Source organism: Aulonocara stuartgranti, assembly GCF_965226115.1.
Source record: "Aulonocara stuartgranti genome assembly, chromosome: 3".
NCBI lineage: Eukaryota > Metazoa > Chordata > Actinopteri > Cichliformes > Cichlidae > Aulonocara > Aulonocara stuartgranti.
Window position 1 is genome coordinate 53,277,126 of NC_138941.1, and position 22,767 is coordinate 53,299,892.

At 38.0% G+C, this 22,767-nt stretch overlaps 3 protein-coding genes across 3 annotated transcripts in view; 2 read left to right on the top strand and 1 right to left on the bottom strand.

Annotated features, from left to right (window-relative positions):
- LOC309702683 (inter-alpha-trypsin inhibitor heavy chain H3-like) overlaps positions 1-13,952 on the bottom strand; it is a 16,601-nt gene extending 2,649 nt beyond the window's left edge. The window contains exons 1-18 of the mRNA XM_082527293.1: positions 13,906-13,952; positions 13,067-13,146; positions 12,178-12,338; positions 11,956-12,060; positions 11,119-11,281; positions 10,901-11,011; positions 9,639-9,767; positions 9,383-9,499; positions 9,099-9,267; positions 8,898-9,008; positions 8,177-8,358; positions 7,901-8,080; positions 7,686-7,807; positions 4,807-5,045; positions 3,533-3,586; positions 2,339-2,374; positions 1,264-1,281; positions 256-303 (exon numbers count right to left, since the gene is read on the bottom strand). Coding sequence (XP_082383419.1) covers positions 256-303; positions 1,264-1,281; positions 2,339-2,374; positions 3,533-3,586; positions 4,807-5,045; positions 7,686-7,807; positions 7,901-8,080; positions 8,177-8,358; positions 8,898-9,008; positions 9,099-9,267; positions 9,383-9,499; positions 9,639-9,767; positions 10,901-11,011; positions 11,119-11,281; positions 11,956-12,060; positions 12,178-12,338; positions 13,067-13,138 — 2,017 coding nt within the window. The 5' untranslated portion in view covers positions 13,139-13,146; positions 13,906-13,952. The remainder of the gene's footprint in view (positions 1-255; positions 304-1,263; positions 1,282-2,338; positions 2,375-3,532; positions 3,587-4,806; positions 5,046-7,685; positions 7,808-7,900; positions 8,081-8,176; positions 8,359-8,897; positions 9,009-9,098; positions 9,268-9,382; positions 9,500-9,638; positions 9,768-10,900; positions 11,012-11,118; positions 11,282-11,955; positions 12,061-12,177; positions 12,339-13,066; positions 13,147-13,905) is intronic.
- The window catches only part of LOC309703120 (CD276 antigen-like), a gene marked incomplete at both ends in the record, with an annotated part of 34,725 nt that extends 18,353 nt beyond the window's left edge, over positions 1-16,372 (top strand). Inside the window, one exon of the mRNA XM_082527830.1 lies at positions 16,329-16,372. Within this exon, the coding sequence (XP_082383956.1) occupies positions 16,329-16,372 (44 nt within the window). The remainder of the gene's footprint in view (positions 1-16,328) is intronic.
- A 283-nt stretch (positions 16,373-16,655) lies between these two features.
- LOC309702697 (tripartite motif-containing protein 16-like) lies at positions 16,656-19,063 on the top strand. The gene has a single exon (XM_082527311.1). It carries the CDS (start codon positions 16,892-16,894, stop codon positions 18,593-18,595), a length of 1,704 nt encoding a protein of 567 aa, XP_082383437.1. The 5' UTR covers positions 16,656-16,891; the 3' UTR covers positions 18,596-19,063.
- Positions 19,064-22,767: the final 3,704 nt, after the last annotated feature.

The window sequence follows — 22,767 nt, forward strand, 5'->3', positions numbered from 1 at the left end:
TTTATTGTATGGCTGTGGAATATATTTGTGTAATAAACATCAACATTTTCTGATGCATTACAGCAAAACACTCAACAGATATGTTAAGTTTTAACTGTTACCCAACCTACGATGTAAATGTAGATAATTCAATTATTAGAATGACTGAAGAGGCTTCTCCAGTTCCTTATTAGTTGAACACTGGTTGGTGTTACATATATAGAAATAGAAAATAACAGCTGTGAACTACAGTACACTACAAAAAAAGACATTTACCTCTTAAAGTAGGTCGTTTTTTGTGGGATCGAGATCCAGTGGGCGAGGCTGAATGTTAGAATTAAATACATTAATTTCTTTAAAAAATTACCATTTTAAATTTAGAAAATCTTTAAAGAAACAACTCTAAAATATAGCATATAATACTCTTTTTTCCAGCAAAAAACTGAAGCAGAGACACATCCACACAATTTCATAAACCTGATTTCAATGGAAAACCAAATAGTATTATGAAAACAGGTGAGGTAGAAGAACAATTAATAAGCAATTTTTCAGTTATGTAATTTAAACTTATCCACCTTCACTACATCTGTTCCTGGCAGCTTCACTGTTACACGTCTTTACCTCTCATTTATACAAATGTATTCTGTTGTTTACTGAATTTTCTCCAGAGCATACCTCCACTGCTCTGGGTTCTCTTCCTCCTTTCCCTATTGTCACTACATACTACTTTTGAATTCATATGATTTTTTTTTCATGTTACTTTGGAATATTCTGGGTTTTTTTTAGTCTAAGCATTTGATATTTTAGCGGTGTAATAAATTTAAGTGGGAAATCTCTTAATGGTAGTGTAGTATTTGAATTACTAGGATCACTATTCCCTATTATTACTATACTCACAAAAAAACTTACTCTCTAAAATAAACCACAACAATCCTTTAAATGTTTTGTCAAATAAGGATTTATATCATCTTGCCACAAAAAAACTAAACTTACTTTTTATGCATTTTCAAATGATAGAAACATGTTTTACTCAAAAAAGCAAAGTAAAAACAAATCAAAACGAAATGTAGCAAAAACATGCAGCACAATGTTTAAGTGACACAAAATACATAATGTAAATCTGGATTAAAAAAGAAAATAAAGTCAGATAAATTTTAAATTGAAAAAAAAATATGTAACTCCATACTGTCAACAGTAGATTGCACAGGTATGAGAGTTTTCTCATAAGGTTTTTTTTTTTTAAATCACAAAAGACTGAAAAGCATATAAATCCCAAATACTCACAAAAGTAAAATCCTCTGTCTGAAAAAAAGATTAAACAAACAGCGATTAATTTACTTTGCAATTTCAAATTAGTCGTAGTAATAAAAAAAACAAAGCAAAAAAAAACAAACACATTAGACTAATACTAAAATTCTGCAAAAATGTTTAGCATTTCTGTGATGTATAAAAAAATGAACTGACATTTACAGTGTTTTTTTCTGGTCTTACTGGCCACATTCATGTAGTACTTTATCTGCTTCCCACTATAGAATCAAACTGTAGAATTACCAGTGTTAACTCCTATCTCCACGAATTCATCATACTGCTGCACTGAAATATTGTGAGACACACACACACACACACACACACACACACACACACACACACACACACTACCTGTCATGGTCCTGCGACCATGACTCAGTGACTTTATGTTTATGTACTTATTGTTATTACTTTCATTATTATTCATGGCTGTTTTGGGATGGTTTGTGTTTGGGATTTTAGATACTGGGTTCTGGGTTTGTGCTCCCTCTGTTGGTCCCTGGTGTTAGTGTTCCCCTGTCTCGTCAGGTTAATCAGGTCCAGCTGTTTCCCCCATCTGTGTGTGATTTCCCAGTGTCTCTTTGTGTATTTATAGCGTGTGATTTCCTCTGCTCCTCGTCGCGTCGTCTGTGTTCCTACCTGTGTTCATACCTGGTGTAATCCCCTGCGTGCTCTCCCTGCTGTTCTCCCTTCATGCTCAGGTTTGCTATTTCTTTGTGTAGTTTCTCCCAGTTAGTTCATCCTTAGTTCTGTTTTACCATCCCCACTTTATATTGGATATTATCAATAAATCACCCTCACACCTGAATAAGTGCTGCGTTTTGAGTCCTCCTTCCGCTCTCCACACGGCCGCTGCCCCGGACCGTGACACTACCAGCTCCATTAAAAAAAATGTTTTTCAATTCATTAAGTTACTTTCCTAGCTGTACTTGCTCATTTCAGTGTAGCTTTAGTTCAAAGGTTTATTTGTACTTCAGTTAGTTTAATATTCAGTATAAATCTTTTCAGTAGTTACATCAGAATATAGTATGCAGCATGTGTCATATCATACCTCCATCAACAAATTGTAACATATCTATAATTTCTCCTGTAAGAAGAACAGCAAAAAGATCACGTGAAAGCAAGAAATAAGCATCACATTTACATTTATAGTCAAATCAATTTAATTAATTAATTTAATTTAACACCAAATCACATCAACATCAGGGCACTTTGTATTGTAAGGTGAAGACACTGCAATAATTCAGAGAAAACCTGAACAATCAGATAACCAGCTATGTATATAATAATGAACTACTCAAATGGCCTAAAGGTTTCATGAATGAATCAAGTTATAAACTAAGTGCCTTCCTCTTGTAAATCCAAACAATTTTTTTGAAAAACAAATTAAAGCAGGAATTGCATATGGAGCAAACTGACGATGATGATAGAAGCTATCATTATCATTATCATTATTGTTATTATTATTATTATTATTATTTGAAGAAATTTGGATTAGAAAATTTAAAATAAATGAAAATTAAAAATTAAACTAATGTAGCTCCAAGAAATACTTTCAACAAAGGCAGGCATAAGAGAGGGTTTGCATGGAAGGTTTGAACACAAAAAATTGTAAGGCTTACAAAACCCTACAGAAATCATGTTACATATACATGGTCACTGCTAGTACAAGTAATAATCATAGTCATAATATTATATCTGTATTTATAAATGGCATACTAAGGAGGAGTAATGCTGAAAACTACGAAACATTTTTGTAATATTTATTGAGAAGGTTCAGATACATTTATGGGAAATGTTTGAAATTTAACTGATGAGTCAGATAATGAAAATGTGTTTAATCCTATTTGAATTAATTAACCATTAAGTATTAACTGTACGGTATTGCTGTTTAATGCTATACCATCAAATTGTATAATATATTCAGTAGTACAAGATGGTAGCTATGTATTCATTTTTTCCCATTGCCTTAAAAAATGTACTTAAAACTAAGGGTTCTCATATTATACTAAACTACATTTTTAGGGAAATAAAATGTCTTAATATTTAAAGTAGAAAACACCATATTAAAAAGTAGAGGTTGAAAATGTGCATGTAGGTACAGTATGTAAGAGTCAGTTGTTAAACTGTTGTATTCTGTCAAAATGAATACTTAACTATGGTAATGTGTTTTGGGGTTTTTTTGACATTTTTATCTCTATAAAAAGAAAAATGCATTTTATTTAATTCTATCCTAACAGAGTACCTGGATCAAGTGAGGAGAACCAGTGCTCAAAGGCTCTCTCAGCAGCAGTTGTTGCTGAAAAGAAAAAAAAAGAATTAATTGATGTGGAAAAAAACATGCCAGTATTTCAATCAAATGTAAAACAATTTTACAAATGTGCACTAACCTAAATACCAAACCTGAATAAATATTGATCATTTACATATATTTTTTTTTAACTTAGCTTTTTAACTGTTAAGTTTTTAACTATTCTGATCATTTTCTCTTTTTAGAAAAACCTTCCTGTGCACAAAATGTCTAAAAGTACACGTATAATCGCTTTCACTCACTCAAACCTTAACAGCAGCCTGACATTATTGTTAGCTTACAGAACAATCCTGAATATTTCTGCTCTCAGCTAATATCACATTAGATAACCCTTGAGATGGTCAAAAGTGCTTAGACTGACAAAAAAAACTTAATAATTTAAGTGCAATAAAATTGTGCTTTTATAATTATAAAAAAATGAATAATCAGAATAACTTGACTTCTTGCTACTGGTGGACTTGGTCTGTAGCTTGCCTCTTGTGCAGCTAAAAAGTTGAAGGAAAAGAGGCTGGCTGACAAAGTTGAAGTGAGATGGCTCATAAACAAATGGCATCTTCTTTAATAGGCCACGGTACTGTATCTGAGATAGCAGCTGCTCTGTATCTAATGCAATTGCTCAGAGTGGTCGTAATAATTTCTGACATCCAAATTTGTGTCATCAAAGTGTAGTCACCCTCACTGTTTATCTTGATGTAGTAAAGCTGTCCCTGTGCAGTATGGACTCATTTTATACAGGAAAATGTTTATAGTTTTCTGAGACTATAAGGAGAAAATTTTTTTTGTTTGTGTGTGTTAATGTGTCACACATAATATAGACAAAGAAAATGTCATTGTGTTTACGCTTGTGGATCATATTATACACATTTGTAACACTTTGAGACATATTTCTGTGCATAAACAAAAATATGAAATATAGAAAAAAAAAGTCTTAAACAGTTAAAGTGTTTTTGTTAAATCTCTAGAATTAAAGCTAAAACTTTCGGTGGTGTACAGAGTCATAATTACCAAAAAAGCAAACTCATGCTATATTTAATGTCATTTTGGTGTAGAGTTTTTTTAAGTATTTAATTTTTTCAGTGAGAAATGTAAATATCTGCATTTAGGAAGAGAAAATAATGAAATAATAATGAAAATAATTTTTAACAATTAAAAGAAAACGTCATGATGAATACTACTCGTTTTGCATTGTCTTTGTTTGTGCTGCTCACCAACATTATCGCTCCTGTGACGAGTAGAAGTACCACGGTGTCTTGAAATGGACTGACGTCCAGGGGGCTTCCCTCTCTGTGGTGCTTCACTTTCCTTGGGTTTATGAAGCACATGTATGGTCTCTCCCAGAGGCTTTGTGACAACCATAGATGTGAGCGGCGTCACAAAGCTGTACTTCAGTGAGAGACTCAAAGCCTCCTTCTTCACTTGCTCTTTCTCAGGTCCAGATAACTGGAGCCTGTGTCATAAAGCATTAAGTAAATATAATGATTGATTTAGTAGTAATATATGATAAAGTAATTTACACATATTTATGTATCTTTAATTCTTCCATGTCCCCAGGTATTCCCTGGCAATTTAAAAATACAGTTTGAGTCCCAACTTTGGAAAATTAAAGAACATTTTAGTGGAATCTAATATGGACATAGAAACATGGGAAAAAATAGATAAACTCATTGTTATGTAAACATCCTGCCTTCTTTTTATGAGAACATATTTGTGGGAGAGTTGACTTTAGAGCCAAGATGCCGAATTTTAACTGTATTCTGCTGCTGTAGTAAACATAATTTCCTGTCTTTGTTGTAGCTTTAGATTTTTAACTTGTTTTGTAAATTGCAGCTTAGTTGTTGAGACCGTGGGATGCCATCTATGTCATGAATAAGTACACAACTTCGAAAGCAGATTCAAAACTCTATAGTGGACAAATTGTTTCTTGCCAGGGAAAACATTTTAAAATGGTCGCTGAGTTCTTCAAACATGATCAATCTTGGATGGAAAGAAAGGAAACTACAACTATCCTTCTCTTTGCCCATAAATTCATGCTACATTGTAACTATTAATGTTACTTTTGACCAAACAAACTTTTGCCTTTTGGACTGCAAGTCACATCAAATGATCTAAAGACGTTACCTTGGGTTTCAGGGAAATATATGATGGGCCTTATCCAATATCCCACATTAGTTATGCACTCAACAGTTAATGAAGAGAAAAATTTGTGTTGCTGCCCTTTAAAAAGTAGCTGATTAGGAAATAACACAAGAAGAAAGATGTCACAACTGGGACATCAGCCGTGTGATGTGTGGAAACGGAAGACTCGAATGCAGCACTTACTTGAGATGCAGGGTGATTTATTTACAGAAAACAGAACACAAAGTGGGGATGGCAAAACAGAACTAAGGATAAACTAAACTGGGGAAAACTAAACTATAGAACGGCAAACCTGAAACACAAGAGGAGGACTGCAGGGAGAGCACATAGAGGAGTCACGGAGAGGTTAATGCAGAGTACGCAGGGTAACACAGAGGATGAATACAGACGACGCGACAAGGAACACAGGCAGGCACACACTATGGCTGTGTCCCAATTAAGAGACTGCACGTTTGAAGTACGCATTTTAAGTGTGGTTACGTCACAGCCACGCGACGACGGCTGTCCCAATTCTCCAAATGCACCGTCGATTTCCCCAAATATCAAGTGTGGTCCGGTGCACGCTTCGTGGTCCCATATATCCCACAATTCATAGCGCGGCGGTGGGTGTGGATAATTTTGCCGCAAAATACGGCAGAAGGGAGCGGCCGAAGAGGTTGTTTTTTTTTTCCCAAACTTTATTGAACTTATAAAGCGAACAGTCAGTCATTCCAGTTCAGTTTGTACAGTAGACATACAAGGCAAATAGGAGTAACAATATACAGTACAATGAAATAAGAAGGATAAATAAATAAAGGATAAAAAAAGAAAAAAGGGGGGAATGTGACAGACTTCATAACAACTTTTTATTTGAAAGTTGTGACAGCTCATTCGTTAAACATTTCTGAATGAATTTCAATCAATGATAAACCTTTTTTATTGGAGGTTAATTTAAGAGAGTTTAAGTAATATTCAATTTCAATCAAAAACAAATTAAATGATGGGGTTGAGTTTTGAAATTTACATTTATGTATGTGGAATTTCCCTAATAAGAGGGAGCGGCCGAAGAGTGAACTGTCAAAAGTACTGAATATGACGTCACTTATTTATGTGCGAATGTGTAATAATTAAAGTCAGTCATATATCCACAAACACAACAAGCTGAAAGTCAGTGATATATGTGTATGTATATATATATATATATATATATATATATATATATATATATATATATATATATATATATATATATATATATATCATAATAATCTGACAATACTATAATATTGGCCATATTATATTTACATTGCCACAGTGAGATGACTTTAGTCTCATGAACAACATTAACTAATTGTTACTTACTAACTAATCTTAAATGACTGTTCAGCACAGAAATGAAGCCCAACAATCATGTTTTACAGTCCCGTGGTCTCAGCCTCAGATACTCAACTAATCAAAGTGATGTCATGACAAAAATGAATGACCAACAAAACATTTTTCTCCTTCATTTCTGTCAAACAAAGCTGTATGTAACGTGTCTCGTTAGGTTAGTATCATGGTTGCTAGGCAACCTGAACAGCGCAACAAAGCGTATATCGTCCCATTTCACAAGCCTCTCACTTCCGCACTTCTCGTACTTATAGTACGCACGTACATAGTACGCGTAGTGCGCGTACTTCAAGCGTGCAGTCTCTTAATTGGGACACAGCCTATAAATACACAGAGGGACACTGGGAAATCACACACAGGTGGGAGACACAGCTGGACCTGATTAACCTGACGAGACAGGGGAACACTAACACCAGGGACCAACAGAGGGAGCACAAACCCAGAAACCCAGTATCCAAAACACAAACCATCCCAAAACAGCCCACAAATAATAATAATAATAACATCAATAAATACACTAAACACAAAATCACTGAGTCACGGACTCAGGACCATGACAAAAGATGGCATATATGGTACTTACTCTTTGTCCAGAAGCTGTTTAACTGTGAGGTAGGCCCAAACTCTCTGGATAAGGTCATCAGACACACTTCCACCAGATTCCACAATGCCATTTGGGTCAGAAAATACTAACCTTCTATTACTCTGTCATAATTAAAATATATTGTAATGTCAGTATGCAGGGAAAAAAAACTTTCACAAGATTACAGCTGATAAATATCTTAGATCAAACATTACCGAAATAGCCACAACTTGAGGTGTGAAGGTTTCAGTGTCATTGTCTGTGATCTGTCCGGCCACCACAATCTCAGAACCATTATAATACTGACTGAAGTTAGTCTGGGTTAGATTGGTCCCACCCACATAGATCATTGTCACATCTGTCAGCAAAGGAGTTGCCACCTCTTCATAGAAACCCTGTTTACATACAGTGTGGACATGATGCAAATCATGCTAATTTCTTCCTAAATCTGTAGTGATTTCAAATCATGTGGTTGGAAGAATACAAAATACCTTCAGCTGTAAATCAGCATCTGAGTCTACATAAATCCGTCGTGCCACACCGTTATTTTGCAGCGACATTTTCTTAAGGAACTCAAAATCAACATCAAAACCAAAACCCAGACAGTAAACTGGGAATTTGCCTGTAACAGCCTCTCTTACATTTGACTGTATTTTCCCCAGATTTGTCACCCCTGAAAATACATAAGACACAGTCAGTTCAGCTCAAAAACAATGGAATCCCACACTTGATAAAAGAAAAACCTAAAACGAAAAATATTGAATAGCTGATCTGTGCTCATTAATCTCCCTGCATTCTTGAGTGTTGTGCTGCAAATGTATTCTTTACATCACACATACTGTCCAAACTCCATGTTGTCATTATCACTACAGCCTTGCCTGCCTTCTACAAGTGCTAAAGCTCTCAGTGCTCTTCTATCAGCCTGCCTTTCAGACTCATTTGTAGTACCTCCTCATTTGTACCTAGTTGGAGATCCTACATCTACCTCTGCATCTAGACTCTGAGAAGTCCTGTCCTACCGTTACTGGACTCCACTCTGCCATGTTGATTTGTCAAAGTCTTATTGCCAAATCTCAAACTGTTCTTCATTAAACCATGTTCAGGTCTTTCAAATGATCTCTCCTTATTGAAATCACAATAAAATCATTGACTAAAATCATTAAGTCCAGAAGTATTTGTGCACATTTTTGTACAGGTGTCATTTGTTATAACCTTTGGTTGGCTGTCCATCTGTGAGGAGTATAAGGATTGATGCTGAACCTTCTCTGTCATGCGTGTTCAGCATATTTGCTCCTTGCAGCAGTGCTTGATTGATGTCTGTGTCTGAAAGTCAACAACAAAGTTTCAGTACTATAATTATTCTGTTAACTGTTTGATATTAAAAGATATATACTGATTTCTGCAACTCCTCACATCCTCCAGCTTGAATGTTGCGTGCAAAGTTTTTGGCGCTTTCCACGTTTTTACTGTTGGCCTGAACAAGTTCCAATTTCCAGGGAAAAATGTTGCCATCAAAAGTGATCAAACCAAAATGGTCATCTTCTGCCAGGTCATTCAAAATATGGATTAACGCGATCCTAGTCTGGGCAAAAACAGCATTTACACATTACAGACTTTTATAGAAGATTTAAAAAAGACATTAAAAGAAATAGTGTTTTCGTAAATGATAGACATAGCAGACCCTTTAAACCATTTACCTGCTCTATTTTTCTGCCTTGCATTGAGCCACTTTTGTCAATAACAAAGACGACATTTTTGGAAATTCGGGGAAGATTGGATGGAGCAAAGTGATGAACAAAGTACCCAGCAGATTTCTAAAGAGCAGGAAAAAAGATTGCTTTAGTCAAATTTTTATTTAATAGCCAGACAAAGGATATGGTACTGATTTGCAAAACCTTTTCTGGCCCATGCAGTTTTATGTTGTGTGTAAATTGCTAATTGATCAGGGTTTACCTTGATGTCTCCCAATCCATTGTTCCTGTTGACATCATAAACAATAACCAGATCTCCATTCATACCCTGCTCTCCACAGTTGTCACACATTGTCTGTTGATCCACTGTTGGATAGAAATACACCCATGCCTAGAAACAGAAATAATTGTATTCTTTAGACTCTTCATCGAGTGAGAGGTCAGTGATTTTAATTTCTGTCAAAACACTGTCCTGTACTTCTCATTGCTTTGGCTTGATAAATCTAAAAGGTGCATATACAAGTCATTGTTACCAAAAGGTTTGGACACTGTAGATTAGAAATAAAGAGAAAATGCAGTGATTTTTAAACAATTTAAACCATTGTCTTATCTCATTAAACTCCCGAGTTTTTTGTCTGAGGTTCAATAAAAGTCTTGTAATGTGTTTAATGCATAAAATATTAAAAGAAAATCAGAATTCATTATTATGAGTAAAAGTGGGGAATTGCTCAACATTCTGACATATATAGCACAGGAAGACTTCAATAGTTCAAGACTAACATGACCAAAAACAACAATGCAAATACTGTAGGATTCGATTACATTATGTCACTTAATACCAGAGATATGATACAGCACACAGGGACAGTTGAAATCAGTATTTAACAGATGTGATCATTGGGCATTCAGTTGGTACTGCATTAACAAAATTTGTAGTTGTAATCACTATCTTCTTCTATCTCTCATTCACACACATGCATTATGTCATGGTTCTTGTTTCTACCGACGTTCATTCCTCTTCTCCACCTTTCCTCACTACAAATCTGTCACTTCAGCGACACACATCACTGTTTCTCATGCAGTCCCACAGTTCTACTTGGCAATCTATCATACGTCATGTGAATCAACTGGCTTTTTACTCTTTATCCTCTTCGTAGCTGCCCTAACTTCCTCCTTCATAATCCTCTGCACTTCATGATTCACTGTCATTCCTCCATCTGTCCTCCTTTCTGTCTTATTTTCTTCAGTTCCTCAAATTATTTATTCAATTTTTCACAAACTCTTTTCATTTGTTAATACATTACCATTACGTATTACGCTAACCTGCTGCACATTCTCTCCAGTTTGATCTCTCAATCTCAAAGTCCTTTTCTCCTTTCTTAGTGTCCAGCCTCACATACAACCCACTAAGAGCCTTTTCCTTTGCCACATCTCTTTGCTGTATGCATAGATTTTTTTCTAGGCTTCCTCTTATTGCTGTGACTCTTAGTGTTTATAAAACTGACATTTGTGTTATAACTGTACCTGTTTATTAACATGTGTTTTGGTGATGGCATTAGCGAGGGCTTTGGTGCTCAGGCCTCCTTTCACATCGATGAAATTGATGCCGGCTTCCTCGTGAATGTACACATCCACCTGGGAACAAGTATAATAAAATAAAACAGAAGATCTAATCATGTGTGGTCTTATCTCAGCATTGTTTTCCTAAACAATCACTGAACAGATATCAAGATGGAAGTCACCTTGAAGTCTCTGACAGGCTGCATGGGTTGAGCATGAATTTGCAGCTCATACTTGCCATGTGTGCGTTTCATCAGTTCCTCATATGTAAGTTCAAAAGTGACCTTTTTGTGAGCAGCCACAGTTACAGAGGTCTTAAATTCCTCCAGAGTCCTCCCTACAGAACTGCAGCAGAAACAATAATTATTTCATATAAATGCATTTAAAAATCAGTTATTCCTGAAAAACAAACTTGATTTTTGAGTAAACTGACTAAAAAGCAAGGATTAAAGTGATATTTGGCAGGTGGGGGGACCCCTAAGATCATGTAGTATGCAGTGTAGTGTGGGGAAAAGAATTACTTTGTAATAAGTCACATACTAATCCCTTTTGTGAGCTTTTTTTTTTTTTTTTCTTTGTGTAAAGAGTGTGCTCAGCTAACCTGTGCTACTATTCCAGTTTTCACTGCTCTTTGTGGATTTGGACAACTGCATTCAAAAGTGTACAAACTTATGTAAGCTATAGCCTGTGGCTAATTTAGTACACTTAAATTGTTTTGTACACTCCTTCAGAAAAACAGAATTCAGCAAAACATCATGCATTGGTTCAATATCTGATTTAAAATATATACAATAAATGAGGATATGACATGTAAGATTTAACTTTTTAATCTAACCTGCTGAGCTGTGCAACCCGGGATGTCATTGTTTCACTTTAATCCCTGCTAAAAGGTTTTTTTCCTCCTCACACAGTTAAACAAAATTAATTTTAGAGAACTGAAGATACAGAAAAAGACATTAAAAAATGTTAGTGAGAATTTTTTCACATAAACCTGTAAGTTAATTAATGAATTTAAATACCTGACAAGCCCAGCACTTTCACCACGGGACACAGCTTCAGTGTACTGCTGCTGAGCTTGCTCCTTAGCTTTCACAACACCATCATAAACTTGGCCATCGATAAACCTGAAGAGGACCAAGAAAGCCCTTGTGTACACACTACTAAATATCAGGCAATTTGTTCTTCAGTGTAGAATTTACAAATGTCTCTGGATGGTTACAGCTCACTTTAACTTCACATACATTTGGAATTTACTGATGAAGGCATTCTTGGGAATCCGAACATGGAATTCAATTTCCTTTGACTCGTCCATACGATTGGCCACACGGCTTGTGATGACAGTGGTGGCGTAACGACTGGTCACTGTGGAGTTGATGTGAAAGCTGTAGACGTCCCAGTCATCCTGAGAAAAAACGACAGGGTTAACCGATCTCATTGGCTGGTTTCAGTGGAATTTTATTGGTCTCCCTGCAAAAACCCTAAAATTAGTTTTCATCTAGTGTTCAGGGCACACACTCAAAAGAGGATGACACTCACTTACATTTATACTTTTACTTTTTATGCATCAGAATGGGAGTTGTTAGAAATATCCAACACATGTTTCCATAGTTCAAACAACTAAACAAGCCAAATTTACCTTAACCAATCAACACCATCATCAAATAACAAGCTCAAACAACTAAAATGAGATCTTGATTGTGGATGCACAGAAAGACATACAAACACATACAGTTAGAATTCTTTCACTTCATGGGACATTACATGATGTTATATCGCTTAGCAGAACACTTCATCTTACCCCAATCCTTCTTTTTGTCTCCAAAGTAATGCGCAACTGCCAGTGTTAATGTGTCAGCTGACTTGTATACACACACAGCACATGAACAAAATGAAATAATCCTGAGGATTGTCACATGAACCTTCAACCCACAGAGTTTGTTGTTGAACTGACAGAAAGATGCTGAGACACAAAATATTCAATCGCACACCTCAGATATCTCATTATCTGTGAAATATTAATTGCAGAGGTACAAAAAAGTTTGTTTTCTTTAGCTTTTGGCTTTTAAACTATTTATTTAACCGTGCATATTTAATTTTAAATGTATGGCCGTTTATGTATTTTGACCCTACCTTGTTTAGCAGTGTGGAAGTCAAAGCCAGCTGCAGCCCAATGAGGGTGAGCTGCACCACAGTTCTCCCCATGATGCCTCCTAGCAGAGCACAAACACAGCTGAAACTGTCTTTTTAAGTCAAACATGGACAACATTATTGTGTACATATATTTTTTTTAAAGGGCAAACTTCACTTTCTCTCCCTCCTCTTTCACCTTCCACCCACACAAAATACTCCCCCAAAGCAGTAATTTACCAGAAATCCGGCAGTTTCTGTAAACTTTAATGTTGACATTGAAGGTCAAACCAGTGCACATCACAAGGACTTTGTCACCACAAGAATCTTTTCTGTGATAGGTAATACTGTTTTGGTCAATTTAAATGAAAGAGACAAATTGACAAAAATGTATATACTTCAAGTATTTCTAACTTTTTAAAGAAGAAAAAAATCTTTCAAGGTGAGGAAAGTGCTGAGAAAACCCAAGACAGTGATAGCAAATTTAGAAGTCACATGACAGTTAGTCCAGAATTACATTTATTTGTGTATGTATTTACTTATTTTTCCAGAGTGGATTTCTTATGATTGGATTTGTAATATACTGACTTTCAAACCAGCAAGTCCTTTTTAAAAAATAAAATACTGACAAGACTGACCAGCCTGTGCACTGTCTGGATTGATTACAAGAAGGCCTATGACTCAATGCCCCACATATGGATCCTGGAATGCCTAGAACTGAGGGGATTGAACTACCAGAAGGCAACATTGCAGACAAAGAGGACAGCTACAAGTACCTGGGCATCCCACAGGCAAATGGAAACAATGAAGACACTGCTAGGCAAGCAGCAACCACCAATTACCTGCAGAGGGTCAGGCAAGTCCTGAGGAGTCAAGAACCAGATCCAGGCTATCAACACGTACGCCCTGCCCGTGATCAGGTACCGGGCTGGGATAGTAAACTGGCCAAAGCAGGAGATAGAAGCCACTGACATCAAGACAAGAAAGCTCCTGACCATGCATGGAGGGTTTCAACCCAAGTCCAGCACCCTGAGGCTGTACGCTAAGCAGAAGGAAGGAGGCCAAGGACTGGTGAGTGTCAGCACCACAGTCCACATATGGGTACGCGCACACACAGGCACTCACGTGCTCGTGCATACACACACAAACACAGAGTTTGCAACACACCATGGGGGTTTTATGATGGGGTGACTTCTATAAAGCTGACTGTAACAAACAAAGGAGTGAAGATCTGCAGAGGGACACCGGCCTGGCACGTCTTCCAATCTATCATCACTAAATTCTAAAGTTTCATTCACAGCCAGACAGGAAGCTTCAGTTCTTCTTTTGTTTTTGTCGCCACACATTCAGCTAATTTGCATACTCTCTCCTCTCAGAAGAAGTTGCCTTGACAAGAGAAATGCATCGTCGGGTCTGCCATGATATGTTTACAATAAGACTTATGGTCCCGAGCCTCTGCGTACAGCTTCTGCAAATCGGGGATTTCATCTTTACGCAGGACTGTAAGCTTTCATCTGTGAGGCGTGAGCGGTGTTTGTTTTTAACATAGTTCACAGTGGAGAATAGCTGCTGACATAATGTGGATCCGAAGATCCATAATTGGGTTGAAAGTCTCGATAAATGCAGGCGTGTCTGCAGGTACACCGGCTTCCGCGAGTGTGACGCTTATTTTGAGCGATGAAAAAATAATAAGATATAATTTTATTTTTATATTTCAATATCACAATAATCTTCCAATTTAGAACTACAAGTTAAAAAAAGAACTAAACACAAATAAAATACACTTCAGCTAAATACTTCTAATTTATTTCCCCAAACCACCTGGAGCCGCAGTATAAGGACAAAAGAGCCAGTCACTCCACCCCGCCGGCCTCCCTTCTCTGCCCACCCTTTGGAAGTTATCCAGTTACCTACATAAGCAGCTCTGTTCCAGCTCAGTCAGTGAAATCTGTCCGTGGATATTGGTGTGTGCAGAATGTGAGTGGAAAGAAGAGCAGACAGCAGCAGGAAGTATTTTATCTGTAACTCTGTTTTTATGTCAAACGTCTCTGAAAGTGTTTAAAGTGAAATCTCTGCTCTCATTATCATTAAAAATAATGTTATTATTTTACCAGATGATGTTATTGTCTAAATGTTTATTATTATTATTTATTAATTATTATATTTTGCTGTCAGCTTGGAGGAACCTTGTGTTTCTTTCATCAGTCTCTGCATTTCTGACGAGAAGCTTCTTCAGCAGAAAAGCAGAATGAAAAACACTGATTTACTCCACCAGAACTAGTTCTTATCACAAAATTATTACAACGCTTGATTCCTCTGCACACTTCATTCACAACACAACACAACACAACACACTGCTCCTCTGCAGCTTGAGGTGACTGAGGTATTTTTGACTGCGAGGAGTCAGATTCAATATGATTCTGCAGGTCATGTATATATTGCAGGTAGTCAGAGCCCAGAAATGAACATCAAACTAAACAGTTCGATGTTTAGTGACACATGAGGTCAGGCTGTAGATTTTCCTTCTTCTAGCTGTACGGACTGACCTTTGACCTCATGTGTTGATGACTCTTCACCTCTGTCTCCTCTCACAGGGAGAAGATGATCTGCAGGATCCTGCTGCTCATCATCCTCACCTCATGTGTCTCTGGTTCGTTTACAGCTTCACTTTATGAACTCCAAATAAAGCTCAACAACAGATTTGTTCCAGTTCTCAGTGTGTCTGCTCCTCTCTTTCCCTCTCTGTCTCCTCAACAGGATCCTTTGTAGTCAATGTGACACAGACCTGCTATCAGGCAGAGGAGAACCACAACATCACACTGGAGTGGACGTTCACCACCAAACCTGACAGATCCTGGATCTACATTTTCATCATCTGTTACCTGATAAATGCTCATAAAGATTCAGTCCTGTATCAGGTTCATGAAGGTGTTGAGGTGTCAGAATCTCAGGATGAAAAGTTTTCAGGACGAGTCCAGAGTGACAAAGACGCCCTCAGAGAAGGACGAATCAGACTTCAACTGTCCAGACTCAGGACTGATGACTCGGGTCTGTACCTGTGTGAGGTCAACACTGATTATGATTTAAGATCTGACAGATGTCGACTAAACGTCAGTGGTGAGTTGATTCAGTGAAAGTTTTATGACATGTTCAGTTCACAAACTTATTTTGGATAAGTTGAAACCTTTAAGGAAATTATAATTTTTTTATTAGTGATATTTAGTAAATGAATGTGAGAGACTCAGATGTGTTTGTGTCTCTGCAGCAGTGAGGGATTGTCCTGAACCTGAGAGAAAACCTGAGATATAAAACACAGAGAGACGAGGAAGGATCGCCCGTAAACGCATTAACAAGCTAACTGCGCTAACACGTTAACGCTGTCCAGCCCCACACACTGGGCGATCCGTCATTTTAATGAGATTATAACTGACAGCACTAATTATCATGATTATTATTATTATTTCTAAAGTTGAGTGTATTTATATAGAAGAAGGGGTTAACAAGCTTAAAGGTTGAGGTGAGCAGTAAAAAAAGGGTTAAAAACACAGTTTCACTCTCAAACTGCTCCTCTTCCTGGAGTGAAGCACAGCCTGATAACCCTCCCTCTTCTTCCTGCTCTTAAACACAGCACCTCCTCTCTGTCCACGTGTTTCCTCGTTCCCTCCCCTTCAGATCTGCACTTTGAAGATGGGTGTAACCAACATGTGGTGACGTGTAAGAGCTGACAGGCTCCATTCACTGCAGAAACATGTTGTTGAGATCAGAGCTCAGACTAGTTTCAGTTATAAGGAAGTGAAACTCACACAGTCACTGACACTGAGAGGAGAAATGGCGCAGAAAGGAGTTCAGCTGGACCGAGAAACCTTCTCTTGTTCCATCTGTTTGGATCTACTGAAGGATCCGGTGACTACAACCTGTGGACACAGCTACTGCATGAACTGTATTAAAAGTTTCTGGGATGAAGAGGACAGGAAGGGAATCCACAGCTGCCCTCAGTGCAGGAAGACTTTCACAACGAGGCCTGTCCTGGAGAAAAACACCATATTAGCAGCTTTAGTGGAGCAGCTGAAGAAGACTGGACTCCAAGCTGCTCCAGCTGATCACTGCTATGCTGGACCTGAAGATGTGGCCTGTGATGTCTGCACTGGGAGGAAGCTGAAAGCCATCAAGTCCTGTTTAGTCTGTCTGGCCTCTTACTGTGAGAAACATCTCCAACCTCACTATGAATCTCAAGCTTTTAAAAAGCATACGCTGGTTAAAACTTCTGTGAAGCTCCAGGAGAACATCTGCTCTCGTCATGATGAGGTGATGAAGATTTTCTGTCGTACTGATCAGCAGAGTATCTGTTATCTCTGCACAATGGATGAACATAAAGGCCATGAAACAGTCCCAGCTGCAGCAGAAAGGACTGAGAAGCAGAAGGAGCTCGAGGTGAGACGACTAAACATCCAGCAGAGAATCCAGGAGCGAGAGAAAGATGTGAAGCTGCTTCAACAGGAGGTGGAGGCCATCAATGGCTCTGCTGATAAAGCAGTGGAGGACAGTGAGAAGATGTTCACTGAGCTGATCCGTCTCATCCAGAAAAGAAGCTCTGATGTGAAGCAGCAGGTCAGATCCCAGCAGGAAACTGAAGTGAGTCGAGTCAAAGAGCTTCAGGAGAAGCTGGAGCAGGAGATCGCTGAGCTGAAGAGGAAAGACGGCGAGCTGGAGCAGCTCTCACACACAGAGGATCACAACCAGTTTCTACACAACTACCCCTCACTGTCAGCACTCAGTGAGTCTACACACTCATCCAGCATCAATATTCATCCTCTGAGCTACTTTGAGGATGTGACAGCAGCTGTGTCAGAGACCAGAGATAAACTACAGGACATCCTGAGAGAGGAATGGACAAACATCTCACTGACAGTCACCGAAGTGGATGTTTTACTGTCACCAGCAGAGCCAAAGACCAGAGCTGGATTCTTAAAATATTCACATGAAATCACACTGGATCCAAACACAGCAAACAGACGTCTGTTATTATCTGAGGGGAACAGAAAAGTAACATTTATGAAACAACAAAAGTCTTATTCTGATCATCCAGACAGATTCACTGTATGGTGTCAGGTCCTGAGTAGAGAGAGTCTGACTGGACGTTGTTACTGGGAGGTGGAGTGGAGAGGGGGAGCATTTCGTATAGCAGTCGCATACAAGAATATCAGCAGAGCAGGGAGGGGCGATGAATGTTTATTTGGAAACAATAACAAATCTTGGGCATTACGTTGTGACACAAACAGTTTTCAATTTTGGCACAACAAAGTCCGAACTGACCTCTCAGGTCCTCGGTCCTCCAGAGTAGGAGTGTACCTGGATCACAGAGCAGGTATTCTGTCTTTCTACAGCGTCTCTGAAACCATGACTCTCCTCCACAGAGTCCAGACCACATTCACTCAGCCGCTCTATGCTGGACTTGGTCTTTATTACTCTGATGGAGCCACTGCAGAGTTGATTAAAGTCAAACAGAGAAGACAGGTTCATGTTGATCCCTGACCATTATATGTACTTGTGTAGTTTCTAAATGAGGCTTTACATTTTAGAAGCTGAGAAGTTCAGTGGTCCATTGATGTGTGAAAATAATATTGCACTGATTCAAACTGTACTTACATTTATATACCTTACATCAATATAAATCTGAATTTGTTCTTATGGCTGATAATCATGTGAGTTTAAATGATACTACTCTTCATATTCAGCATGTTTGAAATCTGTCATCAGTCTGGTTAGTGCTTTTATTCTGTAGTTGCTGTAGTGGGTTGTCAAATGCAACAATATATTGGAGCTGCAGTGATTCATCAGTTAGTCAATGATTAGAGAATTGATTGTTTTATCATTATTTTAGTCACATTTAAAGCTGGTTCCAGTTTCTGAAATGTGAAGATTGTTGATTTTCTTGATCATATATGACTGTAAACTTAATGTCTTTGAGGTTTGAACTTTTAAAATGTAACAAAAATTAAATACTTAATGTTTGACATTTAATTTTATATTTCATATGAAAAGTTTGATCACACTCGATTATTTATACATTTAAATATAAAACTAAATAACACAGGCCTGTATATTGTGGAGGATAGACATGTTTCTTTGCCCTGAGCTGTGTCTGGCAGGCAGAGCGTCTCCACAAATCTGAAGCTTCTGATTTGGAGAAAATGAGCTGAGGGAGACACCTGGTGGACAAACACAGACATGACAGGAAGAAAGACTAAAGTGCAGAGTGGAGACAAACAGCTGGAAATACTTGTTGGAAAGGATTGTCATGCTTCAGACAAACACACAGCACACACTCTAACAGTCCTTTATTTGCACTGAAGGAGACACGTGAAGAAACCAAATCACACAATAATGAAGTGAACACATTTATAGTCAGTGTTCAAGATGATGGATAGAAATGAAAATCATGGAGCATTTATGCATTTTTACGTCTGTGTCACAGAAACTGTTCAGCTATTCTCTGTTTATTAGTCTATTTATCAGGAACCTCTGTTGATTTTACATGTAAAGGATTTTTCTTCTATCATTGAACCTTTTAAGGGTTTTCTCTTAGTAGTTTTGGGGAGTTTTTAATTAGATTTACAGCTTCAGAATAACTTTGTGATGTCAGATTAGAAAGTCTGTGTCCAACCCTGGTGTTTGATCAGATGTTTGATCCCTGCAGGGTTGGATTTTTTTCTATGAATGTTGAATTTGTTGTATTTTATTTGAGTTAGATTTTTACTGATGGATGATTCGTTGTAAAGTGGATCTACCAACAGTTTATTTTTTTGAACAAAGGTTCTTTACACTAAAGTGAGGCAGAAGATGTGCTTCCAAGATTTATTATTCAGACAGAGAAAGCAACTTTTAAAAAAAACTTCACATTCAACCATACAGGGAAGAAGAGTTCAGGACTGAGGCTTACCAGCAGGTGAGAATGGTCGACACAAGGGGAAGGCGGATCCATCAAATAAATAAATTAAAAAAAATAGATCAACTCAGGCACTTTTGAACGTGCACTCAATCGTGAAGGGAATCCGGTCCTGGATCAGTCCGGGGTGCTACTGAAACAGGGAAGAATGATTAGATGATGTTTGCCAGCTGACAAAAGCAGCATTCACTGACACCACAACCCTGAACCCGCTGCTCCTCCCCTGCAGCCACAAACCACACCCCGCCACAAATACCTCAAACTTTACATGAGCAAAATCGTGCAACAACAACGCATAAACCTCACAACTTTTCAAGACACACAAAATTAAACAATGCTTCATCAAAGAAAAGCAATACACAGTTAACCCACCTCAAACAGGTGCACACACACTCACTTTAAATTATTAAGGCTCCATTTAAGACATCGAACATGGTCACTGCTCAAGTGACAGAACTGCACAAAACCACACTGAATGTAGAGGACACAAACCAATGCACACGGCAGCAAAAAGAACTACAGCAACACAACCGAGAACAAACGAGAAGCACAAAACAGGAAAACAAACTGAGAACAAAACAGCAGGATATCCCTCAGCAGCAGCTACAATATCTTCAGACTGACAAACTGCATTTAGCAGAACAACAATTTAAATTCAAAGAACAGGAAACTGCAGTTTAAACAACCGGGTCCACTAAACTACTCCACCTGAACAGGAGAGGAGCGCTTCCTGAACCGGTGTTTGTCAAAACGTCAGACATTGTCAGATTGGCCGAAAACGGCGTTCACGCCGCCGTCGCTCCAGTACAGCGGCGTGAACGCAACCGTGGGAGAGAGTGACTGTGTTTCACACGCTCAGCTCGAGCTTTCTGATCCTGCACTTCATGACAGATCTACCACTGTGAGTAACACTGTTTTGTCTTCCGTGGACTCTGTATCTCCTAAATCAGAAAACTCTGTTACTGTGTTTGAACTCTACAGACATTATTCAGAGTGACCCCTCGGTGTCAAGTTATTCACCGGTTGTCCTCGTTAGTGATCTTTGTGTTCCTGAGCCGTCAGACTCTGGTAATGCTCGCAGTGTTTTCTCTGAGTTAGCCAATAAGGATTTTCCAGCTGTTGAGCTGAACAAAGGACTGTTATTCCACCCCAGACTCACCTACACGCTGTTACTGGCACTGTATCCCCGCTGGACTGTTTTACTCCTCAGCCTGTTGATTCTGAGGTTTCCCAGCCTGAGCCCAGCCACACACCATCAACAGCTGTAAATAAAACAGTGCGTGCTGAGGAGCACAAACAGTCGAAGACTTTGTCCTGTAGCCGATGCTCCTTCAAGTGACTGGTTTGTGTTCCAACCTGTTTTGTCTTTTCACATTTGCGGTGTTGCCCAGCCAGCCCTGGACACAGTAAAACTTCTGCATCTGAGACTTCCTGTGTTGGTCCGACAGTTTCCCAGTCTGTGATCTTTTCTGCGCCTCAGCTGGTAAACGTAAATGGTAACAGAGCGCAACCTGCCACAGTTAAACTGGCTAAAATGCTTGAACTTAGCACAAACTTTGTTGGTTCCTGTTTACACCTCAGCTTCTTCTTATTTTATATATATGGCCTGGTCATGGGGAACGAGACAGAGCACAGGAAATATTGGTTTTTGTTTTATTAATTTCTCCAAATGATCTCGGAAAAGCACAGTTTTAAGCACAGTGTTTTAGTTTTTGTGGTTTTGAGTGAAAACATTTAAGTTTAACGTTAAACCCAGGAAGAGTTCCCACTTTGGGTTCCAGTTTAAGCAGATTATTAAAGTAGATCTAATTTTAACAACTTCACAGGCACCGGTTGAACTGTCACTAACCCAAAACCAGCGACAGCTCTAATCCTGCTCCACAGGCTCAGCCTAAAACACCTGTAACTTTCAAGTTCTGAGATAACAATAAATATCAAAATATCACAGTGTATTAATAATTAATATTCATAATATATGTGTAATACTATTTTTATTATTATTTGATTTAATTTTCCTGTTTGCAGCAAACAATTTTACAAGCAGAGCTGCTGTCAGTCCACAGTAGAGGCCGATCCTTCCTCGTCTCTCTACTGCAGAGACACAAACACATCTGGGTTTCTCACATTCATTAAAATCAATTACACCAACAACACATCAGAATAAGAGAAAAAAACTGTTAGGAGCAGGTTATGTTCAGAGTTTTACTTTTAAATTCACATTTTCTCTCTGAGTCTCTGAGTTTTAGAACAAAACCATTTGAATTGAAACATCAAACTAAAAATGTCCTAATAAACTTTCAAACAGAAAGTGTCCGACTGTTTTCTTTGGTCTGTTTTACTCTAAATTCACATTTATATGAAACATTTCTGCTGATCTACACAGACCAACTGTCAGCAGAGTCAGTATCAAATATCAGAAAGTGATTATTACCAGTCTACTTTCATAAGTCACCAGTATCCTCTAAACGTCATGTTGCCTCCTGTCATTCAGAGGTGTGTGCTGAGCTGGAGCAGCAATAATGTAGAAACTATGAAACAGAAGAAACTGCAGCGCACAGGAAACATTTATGACACGTTGAGTTATGATTACAAGTGTGTGAGTCAGTGTTGTGTTTCACTTCTTAAGACTCAAACACTGCTGTGTTTTGCTTTTAAAATGTACGTTTATAAATCCATAAAATATCTTTACATGTACTATTATTAATTATTTTTTTAAATAGATAAATAGAAAAATAACATTTGTTCATAACACAATTTC